The sequence below is a fragment of the Phodopus roborovskii genome, unplaced genomic scaffold, assembly GCF_943737965.1.
Source record: "Phodopus roborovskii unplaced genomic scaffold, PHOROB, whole genome shotgun sequence".
Classification (NCBI taxonomy): Eukaryota; Metazoa; Chordata; class Mammalia; order Rodentia; family Cricetidae; genus Phodopus; species Phodopus roborovskii.
In genome coordinates this window covers 2,006,811-2,023,887 of record NW_026126418.1, presented here as the reverse complement: position 1 = coordinate 2,023,887, position 17,077 = coordinate 2,006,811, and the positions used below count along the sequence as shown (strand labels likewise).

At 42.6% G+C, this 17,077-nt stretch overlaps 1 protein-coding gene across 1 annotated transcript in view; it reads left to right on the top strand.

Moving 5' to 3' along the window:
- Positions 1-4,935: 4,935 nt before the first annotated feature.
- The window catches only part of Mpped2 (metallophosphoesterase domain containing 2), a 164,253-nt gene continuing 152,111 nt past the window's right edge, over positions 4,936-17,077 (top strand). The window contains exon 1 of the mRNA XM_051184034.1: positions 4,936-5,171. Within this exon, the coding sequence (XP_051039991.1) occupies positions 5,044-5,171 (128 nt within the window). The 5' untranslated portion in view covers positions 4,936-5,043. The remainder of the gene's footprint in view (positions 5,172-17,077) is intronic.

Genomic DNA, 17,077 nt, shown 5'->3' with positions numbered 1-17,077 from the left:
AGGGTGTCCGGGAAAGCCCGCGGCCGAAGCCCCAAGGCGGGGATGGGGGTGGGGCCGGGGAGTCCGAGATCTGTTTACTAGAAAGTGCCGGGGTCGTGCGCTGCCGCTGCCGCTGCCCCGGCCTAGGCCGGCGTGCATTGTGTCGGCCCGAGCCCGGTGCGCCCGCGGCGGCCCCGGGCCAGGTGCAGTGGCCGGACGGCTCGGTGCAGCTTTGTGCTCCGGGCGCCCGCGCGCGCAGCGCTCCCGCGCGGAGCTCTCAGGCGGTCCCCGCTCCCCGACCTCACTCGGGTCTCGGCGATCGCAGCCTGCAGAGCTAGGGGGCTGGGAGGCGGGGTACGGTAGCGTGGAAAAGTAACCCTGTCCGCCCAATTTCTTTTCTACCTAAGCAAGAGTTAGGTTTTTCTTTCTTTTTAATTTTTTTTTCTATTTACATTTACATGTGGCAAGGTTGTCTTTAAAAAATCTTTCAAATTCCGGGCTTTTGCGGCCTAGGAGGTGAAAGGAACATTTTTTTTTTTTTAACCGAAGGTTCCAGAGGGCGTTGAAATCCCCCAGTAAGAAAAATAGCGTGGAAAGATGATCAGTGGGGTTGATTTATAGCGCACTCCCCCCAACACACGAGGAATTAAGAGCGAATACGGGTCATGAAAAATGTGTAATTGATTTGTGATGGTACAGACACTAACAGGTCAGGGTGGGGAAAAACAAACATAACTTTAACTGGAAAGGAAAGAGGGGGCAAGGCTGTGGCTTCCACACCCCCTCCAGCTTGATGGCCGGGTCCCTTCGCTTTCCAGTCTTTCCGGGGAAGGTGTCTGGCAGCTCCGGGACACAGAGCCAGGGAGAGGCTGTTCGTGGTGCAGACCCGGGCTGTTGTGTGCTCGGAGACGCCAGCGCGCTCGGGAGGCTTGCGTCCCAGACCAAGGGGCTATGTTGCCCCACCGAGGATGGCGCGGCGTCACAGCCCGTGTTCTACGGCGGACCTCAGTAGGTCCCCGGCTGTGAGAGAGGAAGATGGAGTAAGATGCTTAGCCGATCCTAGGGCAGCGATCTAGGGTCCTTAGTGCGGCCGCCGGAGGCGCTGACTGTGGCAGCCGGGTACTCAGCGCCTGAGGAATGAAGAGGGAGTTATGGTCAGGAACAGGCAGTGAGAACTGACAGGGCAGGGCGTGTGTGTGTGTGTGTGTGTGTGTGTGTGTGTGTGTACGCGCGCGCGCGCGCGTGTATGTGCAGTAGCTGTAGCCCCCTCCCCATCTGCCCACCGTAGATTTAAAACAAACAAACCAATCCAAAGTAGAGAATTCTGCGCCCCCCTCTCGCCCCACCATATATAGACTCCACGCTTTGTGAGAGGCTCAGGAGAAAAGTCGTGCCCTCCCTCTCCGAAAGAATGTGCCAGCTGGGTGTCAGCAGTGCTGGAGACAAGTTCAGGTGTAAGTGTGATCGGAAGGGAGGGAGCTTAGTGGACAGAGGCACGTGGAACTTTGTCAGCATCTACAGAAAAATAAACTAGCAGAGCAACGGCGGGGAAGGCATGTGGACATCGCTCCCGCATGTGGGGATGAGTAACTGGAAATGGGCATAAAAGAGTAGAGGCATGAATTAAGAAGGTTCTGAATCCCTGAGGCAGAGGGAGGAGTGAATGAAATTTGGCGGGGTTGGGCTGGAGGCGAGCTCTAAAGTCCTTCCACCCAGTTGGTGGGGTGGCTGTCTTTCTGATTAAAGTGAGCATCCTTATTTAAACAAGGAAAGTGGAATCCAGGGTTCATTTCTCCTGGGCTTGGCTTGGGCGGCGCATGAGTGGAGAGGTCAGAAATTGTTGCTTCGAAAGTTTAGGTAAATCGGACTTCTGATGTCTAGGAGGTGGAGACAGTTATTTAAGCCTTCAGTTTTTAATCCCTTCCTTGCCAGCAGACTTTAAGAGGTTTTCCAAGTGGGTTACTGGAAAAGAAAATTTCCAGTCTTGCAGCTTAAGGGACAGAAGTGATTGCTGTCTAGGAAATGCTCAACAGCTCACGTGGGCTTTTTTTTTTTTTTTTTTAACTGAAACTCTAACACCAATGTGACTGCTTGGCAGTGACAGTCCTGTTTAGATTTTTCTTTAGGCATTTTGGCATCTTGTACTGGGTGCTTTTGTTTGTGGATAAAATGCATTGGAGTATAAAATTAAAAGAAGAAAGCTGCTCCCTTTAACTGTTGTGGGAAGAGGATGTGGTTGGGAGGGTTTTATAGCATGAAGATTTGAGGCAAGGTCATGCAGTTTCTTCGAAGGTTAAGATGGGGTTCCGAATCGTTCAGGTTTTCCCCCTAATCTCGTGAAGTGAAGTGGTTTTGTTCATGGCTTTTTCACGAAGAGCCTCCACCCCCCCCCCAAAAAAAAACCCTCAAATACACCAGTCTTGGGATATGTTCATTTTGAGGTGTGGGTGGAATTGAATATAGCATTTAAAAAAAAAAAAAAAAAAAAAAAAAAAGGCTTTTCTTGACTTGTCTGCAAAGGTACTGTGAAAGTTTTGAAGCTCTCTGCCTCAGTCTGACATTTCCTTCAAAGGACTGCAGATTAAAGACGATAGACCCGGCAGGTGCACTGTTTCGATAAAACATGTGAAAGGGAACAAGGCAAAGATGAATTTAAATGAGATGCCAGCCACCCATTTAGCCCTTCAGAATTGCAGGGGTCTGGGCTTGCTGATGGAGAGATATTGTTTGCCTTGCTGGAGGCAGATGTGCAAAGAGACATAGGTGTTTCCCGACAAAATGAAAACGTGTAGGGTGACTTTTGGATGAAGTGGACCCTTTAGAAGTGGGAATCTGTCATGTAAGTTCTGCCTCATCTTGGCTTCAACTTGAGAGGGTGCCATTCTAGCCTCTATTTAAGTCACTGTAAATACTCAGGGTGTCCTTTATTTCTGGCCTACACTCTCTTAGTTTAATTAGTAAGTTTTCTTTCCAAACATTTAGATTCTTTCTGGGCAAGGGGTACAGATAACTCACTCTGAGGTCGCAGTGGTCTAGACTTGAATTTGATTTCCGGTGCCTCAGAAATGTTCTGTACCTCACACAATAGACATTGATGGAAGGAAAATAAGGATTGCTAAATAATTTTTAAACCACTCTCTAATTTATGCAAACACTAAGTTCTCGTATTCTGAAAATGTGTATTTTCCCCCTCTGTGCTTTGATGGCTAACATTCTTTTTAATGACAGTCATTTCTGTAACAGGAAGATGTTTTCATTTGTATTTACTTTTCAGCACCACGCAATTATGCAGCCCTGAGCTTCAGTTGTGTCTCGGTACTTTGTGTCTCAAAAGAGAATTACAGCACTTAGAACAGGACTGCAATTTGAAGCAGGTGTTGTGTTTTACTGTTATGCAAAATAACAGTAAAATATAATTGTGTAGGAAATTAAGGAAACAGCTGCAAACTTAGTATGAAAACTGCTACATTATGATTCCTAAGCAGCTCTTTATAGATATCTTACAGCAGAGGAGCAGAGCAAGATTTGACTTAGCTAATCCTACTAGCCAGATCCCCTATCAACTGGTGCTTACCAGTGTCACACCCCCCATGAAGTCAGGAAGAAGAGAACCCAAGGAAACATTTTGGTAAAGATGCCAGAACACCAGGGGCTCCTTTCTTGGCTGTGGGAATGTTCTGGGAACACAGGTGGGGGGGGGTAACCTAGCTTGCTTTACTAATGTAAAAGACAAAACAATCATTTGAGTAGAACACTGTGGAATTTCTTAGCCCAGCAAGCATATGGAGGACTACAGGAGCCCCGGGTTGCAAAATAATAAAATAAATGGCCTATGGCAGGCCATCTGCCTTTTGTTCAATATTTTAAGGTGTTCCATGCCAAATTTCAACCTAGTCTTATTATTCTAAATATTTTTATTTGAGATAGCTAAGATTTCTGGAGCTTAATAGTGCACATGGCAAATATGAATTCTGAGCTAGGGTATTTAGAGAAGAGTATAGGTTAGCTGAGGGTTTGCCAAGGAGTGAGTGGTGCCTCCTATTTCCTCCAATTGATCATTGATTTCGACAGCTTCCATGCAATGGCTTGCTTCCCTCCATCTTTGAACATCTGCCACTAAAACAGATAGCTTCATTTCTCTACCTCATGTGGCAGCAAGGACATGAGACCAGCTAGCAAGAATTACATGGCACCAAGAATGAGGCCACAGATATAATAGCTGGCCTCCCTAAGTGCTCCCATCCGAAGGGAAGAGAGAGGTTAGGGTTAAAAAGTTGGGGACCAAACCTTTGAGCCTCTGGCTTTCCCTTGAGTGATTGGAGTACTGAAAGAAAATATGTCATAGCTAGCCAGAGAGAAGTTGGTATGTCTACTAGGCAATGTGTATTTAAGAGAGTGTCTGCAAGTGCATTCTGGTTTTAGGCTCCAGTGTCTGTTAACGAGCACAGAGCCTTGAGTTTGCATTTGTCATTTCGTCCTGTGGGTCATCAAACCATCAAGATTTCAAGTGATTGTATAATGTGATACCAATTTTGTAAGAACCAGATATTTCAATTAGCAGGGAAGGCTTGGTGGAGTCTTCTAGCACAAACCATTTATAGCTAGACACCATGGCAACTGTGGATTTGGCCCTTTTGCAATTCACGTTAAGTGCCATAATTATAATTAGAGAGGAATTCTTAGTTTGAACTCCATTGAGACGATTCACTAGCATCTAGTGATGCCATAAAGGGTATAGAGTCCACTCTGAGGGACATGCAGCAAGGAGTAGGCAACAGTTATATCCACGAGGAAAGAGTATCAGTTCAGATTTTTTTTCTCAGCCAGTAATTATATCTAAATTCCATTCTTAATGTGTTTTAGACCGGCCTTCCTCATTGTTCTTAATTTTTATAAATGTATATACACACACACATATATATGGCTTGTTTTGTTTTTTCTTCTAGAACGCACAAGAGTTGATGAGTAGATCCTTGGACTCAGAGGTTGGCTGAAACACACCATGCCTGCTTCCAGCTTTTGCTCCAGAGAGTTGTGAATTGCTCGTGCCTACAGGGAGGAAGGATGGCACATGGGATTCCTTCTCAAGGCAAAGTTACCATAACGGTGGATGAGTATAGCTCAAACCCCACCCAGGCATTCACACACTACAACATCAACCAGAGCAGATTCCAGCCGCCACATGTACATATGTAAGTATTTCTCTTGAATGTTAAAGAGAAAAAATTAATAATAATCAGGAAAAGAGAAGCAAAACGAAAGAAACTATTCCCTCTGCATTTGCTAGGGAGAGTGGAAGCCAATGATTTCCAAAACAGATGGGTGTCTGTGGTTTCAAATGTAGCATAGGAGAAACCCTTCGTATCTGCGTGACTATTCAAAATTTTACAGCACATTCAGCCACAAAAGTACACTAGGTCTTCAGAACCTCCGAAGGATTAGGATAAGTTGCTTATATTGTATCGATAAGAACTGAGAGGGTAAGCTATTTTCCCAATGCCACACAGTGAATTTTGGCAGGTGTCATCTTACTCTTACTTAGTTCAGTTTGTTTTACCATGTATTGTTTACTCCCGTGATGAAATATTTCTTTAAAATTTCTCCAATGTTTTCTTACACTTCACCCCACTAAGCTTTTACATTCATCTGGGAAATAAGCCTAATTGGGACTAATTGTCTAGCTATAGCTAAATACATCATCTCTCCTGTTGCCAGTGAAACGTTGGGCTGCATTGTGCAAGGCTTGAGCAATATGGGGAACGAAGGGTTAAAGAAGAGTGGGACACTTGGTCTCAGGAATTTAACTTTTCTTTCACTCCTGATACGAAGGAATACATGTCAAGCTTTAGGCTATTTAAGGAGGAAGTATAGGAGAAACCCAGAGGCAAGGACATCAAAGCACCTGGCCACACACCCACTTTCGTCTGGTCCTCTGCTGCAGAAGTGCCAGGCTTTCAGGGGAAGGGGCAGAAGGTCACCATCTCTCTTGTTTATTCAAGGCCTTGTGTCCATTCTTTATGAGGACCCTTCCAATGTCTAACACTGGTCTTTCATGGCAGGACTGAAACCCTTTGAACTCTGTTGTGTAGTTGAGAGGGAAAAAAGGTTAGGATTGAATTGAACTCAGGACATGCCTAAGTCACAGACTCTTCTAGTAATTGTTTTATGTTAATAAAAAATAGTAATAACACACACCTCTAATTCAGAAACATTAACTAAACAAAATGGTGTTTTCCTTGATTGCCTGTGTAAATAGTGGGATGGTGTTTTGTAAGATGTTCTAGAAAGCTACTAAAGTACCTGTGATGAGTTATATGCAAAGTAGGAAAACAAAAATAGCAAACTTGGAAAACAAGCAAACAAAAAAAACAAAAGAAAAGAAAGAAGGAAAAAAATCTTTGCAAATGGTTAGTGCTGAGCTGTTCCTGAGAACTTGCTGCTGGCTTTCCATGAGAATCTGCTCATGATTGTGAGGGACTGCTGACAGAGTACGAGACAGAAGTTTGTAGGGGAATGTGTCTTTGTTAATATGAGAGGTTTTCTGAACAATAAATATGTATATGCAACAAATACTCTTTATTGTTTCCATTTATTCCCTTCAAATCTGTTACAAAATTTGTGCATAGTAGCTTAGCATCCTTTTAGCTTGCTTTGGCAGGCTGTTATTTTTATTGTGGGATCTCAAAGAACTCTGTGGATCCTGTTTCCAGTGAGGCACAGTGAACGCTGTTCTGCCCAGATTCCTTGGGAAATGAGTGGAGCGCTCAGCCATCACTTGGCTACGCGGACATCCTCTTATTTGCTCTTACCCACAGGAGTCCACTGGCAAACAGAATGCTGAGATAGTTTCTAAATCACCTAAACTTATAATTGGTCTTAGATCTGGCTGTGAAAACTTTGAAGGGGCAAAGGGTGTGTGTGTGTGTGTGTGTGTGTGTGTGTGTGTGTGTGTGTGTGTCTTTCTCTTGGGGGAAAAAGAGGAAAGAAAACAACAAAACAAAAGAACTAACATGGGCAACAAAAAAGAGGTTTGTAATGGCAACCTAGACAGCTGTGCAGCCTGACACTGGACTCTGGCCTGGGAATGCCGGGCTCCTCCCAGGTGGCTCCTGTGTGGGTTTTCCCTTTCATCAATCAGCTTGGCTTCCTCTCACCTGAGAGCCCCTGGGCCCTTCTGTGTGAGTGCCTTTGAGCTAGCTATTTCCTACAGTTGTGACATTTTCTGCTCTGGTTATCATATGCTCTGGGCTAGTTTAGTTTCCTGCACCCTCAGGAAGCCTCTTATCTTCTGTCTTGTTACTTCTTTTCCAGTGTAGAACAATTGTCTGCTCCAGGTGACAGCCCTAGTTCCTTCATTTCTTTCGTCCATTTCACAGGGCCTCTATTATTTTCTTTTTCTTTCTTCCTTCTCTTTCCTTTCTCTCTTTCTTCCTTTCTTTCTTCCTTTTCTATTTATATCTAATCTATCATCTGTCTATCTGATCTATCATCTATTACTACGTTTTTGCTATTTGTGTCTAACACGTATCATCCATTATTATTTTTCTACCATCTACCTATCCACCTAGCATCTATTATATTTTATCTACTTATTTTATTATATAATTGTTTATTATTAATCTATATCTATATATCTAAATTTATTATATTAACCTATTTATATATCACTTCTATCTACTTATTGTCTGTTGATATTTTCTATCTGTATTATTATTTTATATATTAACTACCACTATTTTTCTGTCTATCATCTCACCATCTGTCTTTTGTCTACCTACTACTTGCCTCTCTGTCTGATCTACTGATTGGTTCATTACATTTGATTATGTGTTGATAGGATAAACCTGGGTCATTCTGGGTCATTCAGGAATGTAGCTCACCACTGCCTGAGTCTCACCTTGTCGTCTAAGAGCCTGCTGTTTCTTTGAAGGTTGATGGCCTAGCATTATGACTGCCCCTAGTATGTTGTAGGAGCTTGGGTATCTTCCTTGACTGCAACACGTTCTATTTTGATTGCATTAAAAACATTACCCCTTATCTAAATAGAAATTAAAGTAATGGTAAAGTATTTGTGAGATGTTGAGCCTAAAATTTCCTTTGACTTTTGGAAAAATTACAACATGCCATGTCAGTTTTGCTCCATCCCTATAGGGAGTTTGTATTTCCTACTTGAAGCATTACACATTTGTAACGAGTATGGGTTTTTCCGCCCACTGCCTGGTCTTGCCCTGCCGCCGCGCCAGCCCCAATGAACACACTGAGACTCTGTGTTTGATATAATCCTGTTGGCCAGTTACTAGTTTCTTATTGGCTAGCTCTATCTTAATTATTAACCCATTTCTATGTATTTCCACGTGGTCTTACCAGTGAGAGGCGGCTGGTGGTTCTAGTCTCTCCAGACTCTCCATGTTGACTCCTCCTTCCTACTTCCTCTTTCCTCCTTGTCTCCTAGTCCCTCCTATCTTCCTTTCCTATTGGCCAACAGTCTTTTTCATTAACCAGAATGAGAAACATATATACATAATGACATCTCCCATCACATTTATTTTGCTCTGCATTCCCCACCATTCACTTTCTTTCTCCACTTTCATCTAAGGCCTGTGGAGACCAGTGATAAATACTAGGCCCCTTTGTCTTCTTTGTATGAACTACTGGTAGCCCTGGGCATTGTTTCACCATAATTAAGGAATTTTTCCTTTCCCACTTAATGTGCTTAATCTCAGTTTAGCTTTGTGACCAGCTCTTCTCCAGGTACCCCTTCTGACCAACTTCCCTTCCCCAGACATCAGTTTATTCATAGGTAAATAATTGTACCAAATGACTGGTGTTGTCTTTAACCATGACTTACTAAAACTGCAAGTACAACAAAACTTTTTTGTAAGGTGCCAATGTGAGGGGCAAAAATAAGAGAGAGTCAGTTGCCATCATTATGAAGCTCATCTACTTTTGAGCTGGGTTCTCACCAGTTTAACGAGGTTTAGATTTAGTCCTTATCTATAAACCCCAACAAGATTGCTACCAGACTCTCTAAGAAACATCTCTTTGAATTTGCTTCTGACGTAGGGCTTTCTTTTCTTTCCTTTTTAAAAAAGTAATCCTTTCTGACTTTAGAAAAGGAAATCAAAGCACAGCTGGAGTTAGTAGACCAAAATTTAGCCTAGAATGTGAGTCCTTTCTTACTTAGATTCTTGATTATACTGGCAGATGAGATGATTGAAAACTAACAATTAACAGGTCTTCCTCTGTCCACAAAGCCCTTCATCTTTCTTGAACAGAAAGTTGAAAAAGTTGTATTTTTAATGATGATTAGAGAAGGCATTAAAAGAACCATTTTAGGTCTGAAAATGTCATAAAGACTTTGTGTGTTTTTAATGATGGGAAGCCTAATCACATACTCTGGTAAGGCATTTAGCTCAGTCGTGTTTAGTGCTGGAAACCCTGCTTTATGAGGAGCTCCCTGTTCTTTGCAAAACAGGATGGTTGGTCACAGTACTGACGTTAAATTTTTTTAAGGGTTGGCAATGGGGAACTTCAAATTCAAATCTGTCTCTTGTTCTGGCACTTTTCCTTGTTCACACCTTCAGTTACTAAGGCCCCAGAATTTTCTTTCTCCCTTGCTCTTTATCAGAAAGTGGTATCATATAGAGGTGGCCGGCACCAGTGGGATCCTATTTTCTTTTTTTCATCTCTAAGATGAGGTTGATAAAAGGTCGATAAAGTAAAGGGGTGCAGAAAATTCTGGTGGCACCCACTGTATACTCAGTGCCAGCTGTTGAGTGACACCCACTGTATATTCAGTGCCAGCTGTTGAGTGGCACCCACTGTTGACTCAGTGCCAGCTGTTGAGTGGCACCCACTGTATACTCAGTGCCAGCTGTTGAGTGACACCCACTGTATACTCAGTGCCAGCTGTTGAGTGGCACCCACTGTTGACTCAGTGCCAGCTGTTGAGTGGCACCCACTGTATACTCAGTGCCAGCTGTTGAGTGGCACCCACTGTATACTCAGTGCCAGTTGTTACCATGAGTGCTTGTTTCATTGATTCCAGATTTTCTTATTCCAAACCGCCTTCATCTAGTCACTGATCAGTTTTGTCTGGTCTTCTTCAAGGAATCATTGAAGGGCACCATGGAGGTTTTTCCTGGTGGGATTTGGGGCTGAATTTCCTGCATTGTCAGCATCAGCACGTGATTTTGTACCTGTCAAGATCGTAAACAGCCAGGAAGGTCTCTACACTTCTAGTTACCCCATGAGAGTAGTAGTTCCAAGTGAGTGGGAACCCTGTGACATGTAGCTAGCTGTTCAGTGAAGACCACCAAGGTTTTTCTCCTCTTGGGCTGGACCTGACTTCTGGGCCCCTATCAAGTCCTCAAGTTTCTCAACTGCTATCTGTGGTTAAAACAGATGTGTTAAATAGGATTGTCACAGAATACCTTGGCAGGAGCAGGAAGAAGTAACAGCTGAAAATGTGTGGTTGTACTTGTTACTGGCTTGTGGGAAACATTTGAGGTCTCAGTATTGCCATCTGTGAAGTGGAGCTTAATGTCCTAATGCTTGTTAACCCCAAATGAACCCCTTCCGTTGCCCATACCTGTATCAGAGGAGAAATCACACAGGACTGGAAGACAGTACTTGGTACACAGATGTAGTGACAACTGTGGCTTTGTACTAATGATGGGTACAGGGTTAAGATGCTTCTGAACTGCCTGGCCTTATAAAATGTGCCAGGCACAGCTTGTTCTTGTTCCACTGTTGCCTTGGGTAGCATTCGTCCTTGTTGCGTGGCCACTGATAATCAAAAAGGGATCTTCTGAGGTGCCTGATAATCATTTCATGACAAATTAATGCAGTTTTTATAGATGTTTCATTTGCTCTGAAGTTTCATTCCTCCCCTATTCAAGAATGTGGTAGGAAGCACATTAATTTTAGGATTATATTAGGGTATCCAGAGTTCAGAAAAGAAGGAGAGAGAGGTGTGCTGTGAAATGCCCCTCACATGCATGCGTTTGACAACTTGGCTGCAGCTCATGGTGCTCTTTGGGGGTTGTGGATCCTGTGGGATGTGGAGCCTAACTGAAGCAAGTCTGTCACTGGAGATGGAACCTGAGATTTGTAGTTTAGACCATCGTGTACTGCCCTTCTTCCTGATCCCCAATAGGCAGAGATGTGATCAGGCTCTAACATTGTCATGCCCTTCCCCAATCATAGTAGATTGAATCTCATCAAACCATGAGCCAGAACAAATCTTCCCTCTTCTAAGTTGCTTCTTGTCAAATATTTGGTTGTGAGAACAATCAGAGTAACTAATACAATTATTATATAAAAATGATACTTGCTTATGTATATAAAAATGTGGGAAGGACAAAAAACCAGTTTACAAATGATCACTAAGTTAATCACTTGGTGTCAATTATTGGGTAGTGACCTTTATGTTTTACTTATGTATGGTTGGAATTAATTTTATAAAAATGTGGTATTTTTATGCTAATTTTTCTAAAGAATGATAAATCATCTCCCTGTCTTGTGTTAAAAGCTTACTTCAATGTGCATCTCCTTCCATTGGGTCTCACTTAGCGTCCTAGGGTGACACTCTCTTCTAGTTTATGATGCAGTCAAGGAGTAAGCCAAAGGGTGTTCAACTTGTTCCTGTGTAGGAGGATGTTAATCCTTCCTATACCTATCAACAAAAGACTTTAAAAACTTTTTTTTTGCTCTGTGTGTGTGTGTGGGGGGGGGGTGTCAGAGGATAACCTTTAAGAGCTGGTGTTCTCTTTCCATCTTATTCAGAGGGTCTCTGATTTTTCATTCTCCACTGGTCCATGAGCTTCTATGAAAATTTCCTGTCTGCTGAACTTACATGTTCCCCTTGATATGGGTTCCAGAGGTTGAGCTGCTGCTGTTGGGCTTGTGTGACAAGGCAGACATTTTCCCAAGTTGAGCCATCTCATTTACCTAGTAAGGAAACATTTTTAAGAAGGCAGCAGTAAGTATAGTATCAGCAGCTTGCTGTCATGAACACTTGGATTCTGGTCCTGTTGGGGTCACTGATTAACCCTGACCTTTAGGGAGCTCTCTGAACTCTGGGCTGCTCACTAGCTACCAGGCTCTAAGGGCTTGAATAGCCTCTTTTTTTTTTTTTTTTTTTTTTTTTTTTTTTTTGGATTTGTGTTTCTTGCCCCTGCTCCTCTTTTTTGGTCTATTTGAAGTTAAGAACATAAACCCCACACCATTAGTGATATTCTGTGGGGAAAGATTATTAGTGAGACTTTGTAGAGATGCTGTATGGGAAGAGAGAAGTGAGCTTGAACTCTCACATGGCAGGAAAATAGCATCAGTGAACGAATTAATGTCTGGGGTTCAGCAAAATTTCTAACAAGGTAGATGTTTATTCTTTACTGCAGAGATGGACTGTGTTAATACTTCGTACAAAAATCTAAACATACACTTCTTTCAGAAAAACACACTCTCTTTCTTATTACAGATTTATCACTGGTCTGCACATTAGCATGACCATAATTTACAAAGGTATTTTCAATCTGAAGTTTGCCTTGGAGATACTGAATGGCTCTTTTTTTAGTTTGTACTCGAACAAAAACAGTGCCTTTCTTTTCCTTCCCTCTCTTGTTTCTTTTAAAACATACATCCTTTCTCCATACACACCCTCAGGATACCACCACCTTGTGGTCTTTGACAGTTGGGCTTCATTTTCAAGCTAACTTTCCCCCTACTTTGCAGATCTCTTTGTTTGCATTCAAGCATTAAAGAGACAATCTAAGATTAGGTATTTTGTTTATAAGGACTTATTCTTAGAAACCTCACTGAATGATTGTATAACTGGGTAGAAATGTTTTGTCTTTCTTTGGCTACTGGGCTATCAGGAAGGGAAAATAATTTAACAAATAAAACACATTATATCCAAGATTAGATCTGGATTTTTGTATTTGTGTGTATGTGCATATATTTGTGACTATACACATGCAAGTGTTGTTATGTGTGTGCTGGTTCATGCAAGTGTGTGTGCTTGTCTGTGGAGGCCAGAAAAGAACCATGGTTTTGGCTGCCATCATCCGAAACAGTGCCCTCTTCCTTTGACACAGGCCTCTTATTGACCTGACATTTACCAATTAGGCTAAAGTGGTTGACCAGTGAGTCCTAGGAATCCTCCAGTCTCTGTCCTCCCCCCCCTTCCCCCCCCCCCAGTGCTGGGATTACAAGCCTGCATCTCCATCCCTGGAATTTTTACAAGGGTTCTGGGGATCAAATCTAAGCCCTTATGCACACGAGGTAAGGTAAGGTGTTTTGCCACTGAGCCATCCCACTGGCCCTGAATTTGTTAGTTGTATTGTTTTTGTGAGGCAGGCTTGCCATGTGTCTCCCAGACTGACCCTATATTTCCCAGCCTTCTGCTTTAGTCTCAAATTCCAAAGTGCTGAGTGGTACAGTATGTCTGGATTTTTTTCTACATTTTGGAGATAGAGAAAGATGATAAAGGAGACTATCCACAGTTAGTGGACAGACAGGTCCTGCTACTTGAAAGATCTCAGGCCAGCCCCTTCATAGGCGTTCTCTCAACTTCTTTGGCTGAGGTACTCTGATTCAGTGAGAGATGAAGTTAGTATTTATAAGATGGATTTAGCTTTAATTCTGAGATCTTTAGAATATACAAAGGTGAGATTTTAAGATGTATAAGGGGTGCTAATAGCACTCACTTGGAGACAAGATATCCTACCATATCTTGTCTTATACACTGTGTGCCATTCTGAACTGCTTCCTGTAAGAGGCAAAGCTTGTTGTCTCTGTGAGCATGTTTCCCCCTTCTCAGGATTCCCTAGCTCTCTCCTTTGCATGCTGTTTGCCCCTTTTGACTTACATAGCATACTGGTGTGTTTAGGTGCTACCATATCATCATAGACACTTTGTAGACTACCATGCCAGCCTGGCTCTCTCTCTTTTAATGTGAAAAGAACACTTCCAGTGTATATCTGTGGTGCAGTACCAACTAGCGATTTGTTGGTCCTTGCAGTATTTGGGTTCACATATTTGTACTGTTTTGCTCTAGAGATTTTTTTTTCTTTCAGTTTCTACCATTGACAACGAAATGTTGAAATACATATGTATATGAGAAAATGCATTTTTGCAGGGTTTTCAGCTTTTCCTTTCTTACTGTAAATCATAAATATATGCTGTTCTAGTTTATAGTTAATGTTCTGTCTCATTTGGTGTTACATGCTTAAAAGAGTTGAACAAAGGCAAGATGGCTCAGAGGATAAAGGTGCTTGCCACCAAACCACAAGCCTGCTCTGCTATGGCATGGATGCACCCTGTCCCACCCACACTAAATAAATAAATAAGATGTAAGAAGAGATGCAAACTAGCATGAACATTCAATAAGCAAGCATGAGCTTAAAGATCTCAGTGAGAGCATTATTAATGTTCCTGGGTTGGCTTCCTTAACAGACAGCAGGACTCTAGCTTGTAACATGGCCTCTGCTCAAACCCATTTATTTCTTGTGCAGTCAGCCCATGAAACCTTGCAGCTCAAAGATTTGATAATTCTTGGATGAGGCACATGCCTTTTTCGGTCTTGCTGTGGGCTATTTTGGCATTGACACTGACTGGCTTAGAGAGTGGTTTATTCGAGTTTGGTTTTAGAAGTATCACAGTCCTAAGATTCAGGCCTTTCACGTGTTGTGCACATAGTTTAAAATAAAGCTGAAATCAAGAAAAATTAACTTCACTAGCTAAGCAGCCTTACCACGGTTTTCTAATTCTCTGGAAGATTTAGCCTTCGGCTATGTGACATAGACATTTTACCAACTCTGTATAACTCTTGAATTAAAAAAAAAAAAAATTTAAAATCCCCATTTTTGTTTTAGTTGGATTTGCTCTAACATTTAGAGATAAAAGGAAGCCACCACACCATAGTGTGTGTGTGTGTGTGTTTGTGAATGGCAGTATGAGTGAATGTCTGCATTTGTGTGGAGGCTACAGGTCATCTCTACCTTATTTTTGGCAAAGGCAGTCTCTCCCTATACCTGAGACTGAGTGTTTAGACTGGCTGGCCACTCAACTCCAGAGATCTGCCTCAGACATGTGTTGCTGTGCCCACATGGGGAATGTGGCTCAGAGTTCAGATCCACCAGTTTGAGAGGCATATACACTGAGCCATCTATCCACCCTGCATTTTATTTTATAATTACAGAATTCCCCACTGCTCTTACTACCTTGTATTTAACATGTTCTACTTTTAAAAACTTACTCAGTGTTTATTTGTCATGCTTAGATAAATGTCGTGTATGATGTTTAAACATTTGTGTTTCTTCAAGATTTATAAGTGAAATCTAACCTCCAAATCATAACATTAGGGGGTGGAACCCATTGTCGGTGATTTGTTCTTGAGGGTAGAATTTGTAAAATTTGGATCTAAGAGATGCCCTTGCTCTTCCATATGAGGTTGTAGTAGAAAGGTGCTCATCTCTGAGTTGGGACATGGGCCTTCATCAAACATATAGCCTGCCTTGCCCTTGAATTTCCTAGAGAATACAGCAGGTGTATCCAAACATCAGAGCTCTTGTTGGCTACTGGGATGCACTGGCCTTGGCTTTCATAATGGGAAAGAATCAGCATCCATGAACTGCGGTCAGCAAGGAGATGAGACAAAACAGTGCCATGGCTCTCTTGAGTTCACAGCATGACCCAACATACCTGTGAGTCTACAAATGGCCAGGACAGCAATTTTTGGTGGTTGACCTATTTTGATCTCTGAAATGGAATGATTTTTTTTAAAAAATGCCATTTTAGGTGATTCAAAACTTCACATTTGGATTTCATTTCTTTGGAAGTGTATTTGATACATGGTGACCTATGAACTGGCTTTTGAGAAACGTAAGAAGATTTGAAGCTGTTGTGTCCTTAGTTCACGATGTGTTGTATCCAGGAGATGTTGGGGCCCCAGCTCTGATTTCTGCTAGTTAACTGGTTTTCACCTTGTGCTTTAACCTTATGCTGTGGGCATGGCTGGTAGCACTCAATGCTATTTTGAGCTTACAAACCTAGGAAAGAAAAGAATGGGGAGAGGTGAATGTTTGGTGAGACTGGACAAGGAAGAGTTAGTTCTTAAAGAATGTTAATTCCTAACTCTTCTGTACTGCAAGTCTGTCTTCCTATGTGAGACAGGAAGGCAGAGGTGTCCTGCTCTGTGCAAACCCCTGAATCCCAGAGGGAAACAATAATCCCCCGGAGACGGTCTGTTCCACCCCTTGGCCCTTGATGATTGGTCAGGGGTGGCTCCACTCCTACATCTCCATCCCACCAGGATGTTAATGGCCATGGCACGCTTCACTGTTTATCTTGGAATTTGATACCATCATCTTGGCAACCAAACTGGGACCTTTATTGCTTGGATTGTTTGTCATTTGCTGTTAATTATCTGTTTCCATAAATTCTTCACTTTGAGAAAAAAGAGAATGTTTTGAAATATTTCCTCCAGCATGTAAGCAGGGCTTCATTTTCTGTGGACAAAAGAGAGAGCAGAGCCCTTTGGTAACTCAGTGCTCTGGTTTTTTCCCTACAGGCTCATCTAGATCCTGCTAATTCAACCAGGATTTGTGCTGAAAGAGCCTTTGCAAACTCTGCGTTAGCGAGAGGAACCCTGATAGAGGGGGGTGGGGGGGAATAAAAGAACAATTTAACTTTACAGAAGGGCTGAGCTTTGGTTCCAGACTCTTTATATACCAGAACTCTGTTTTGTATGTGCTGGGGTCACTTCCCTTCAGCTGTTCACCGTTCGTGAAGGTTGAAGCTGAACAGCTCAGGGTGAGAGAGGCTTCTGCTTACCTGCCTTTATGGGGTGTTTATTTTGTCAAGTGTGGAATGAAAATGAGTTTTCTGGCTATTAGTGCACATTAGTGGTGAGCTCATGCTCACGGGGAGTGCTCGCCACATTATAAACACCAAGCATACAGGGCAATGCGGTTTCCTGAGGTGCTGGAGCCCAAGCTGCAGGAGCCATGCAGGACTCCTTATCCTAATAAAAGGCTAAGTAGTGGGGGTGTGGGAAAGGGAGCTTGAGTGCTTTTCTTTTTTTTTTTTTTTTTAA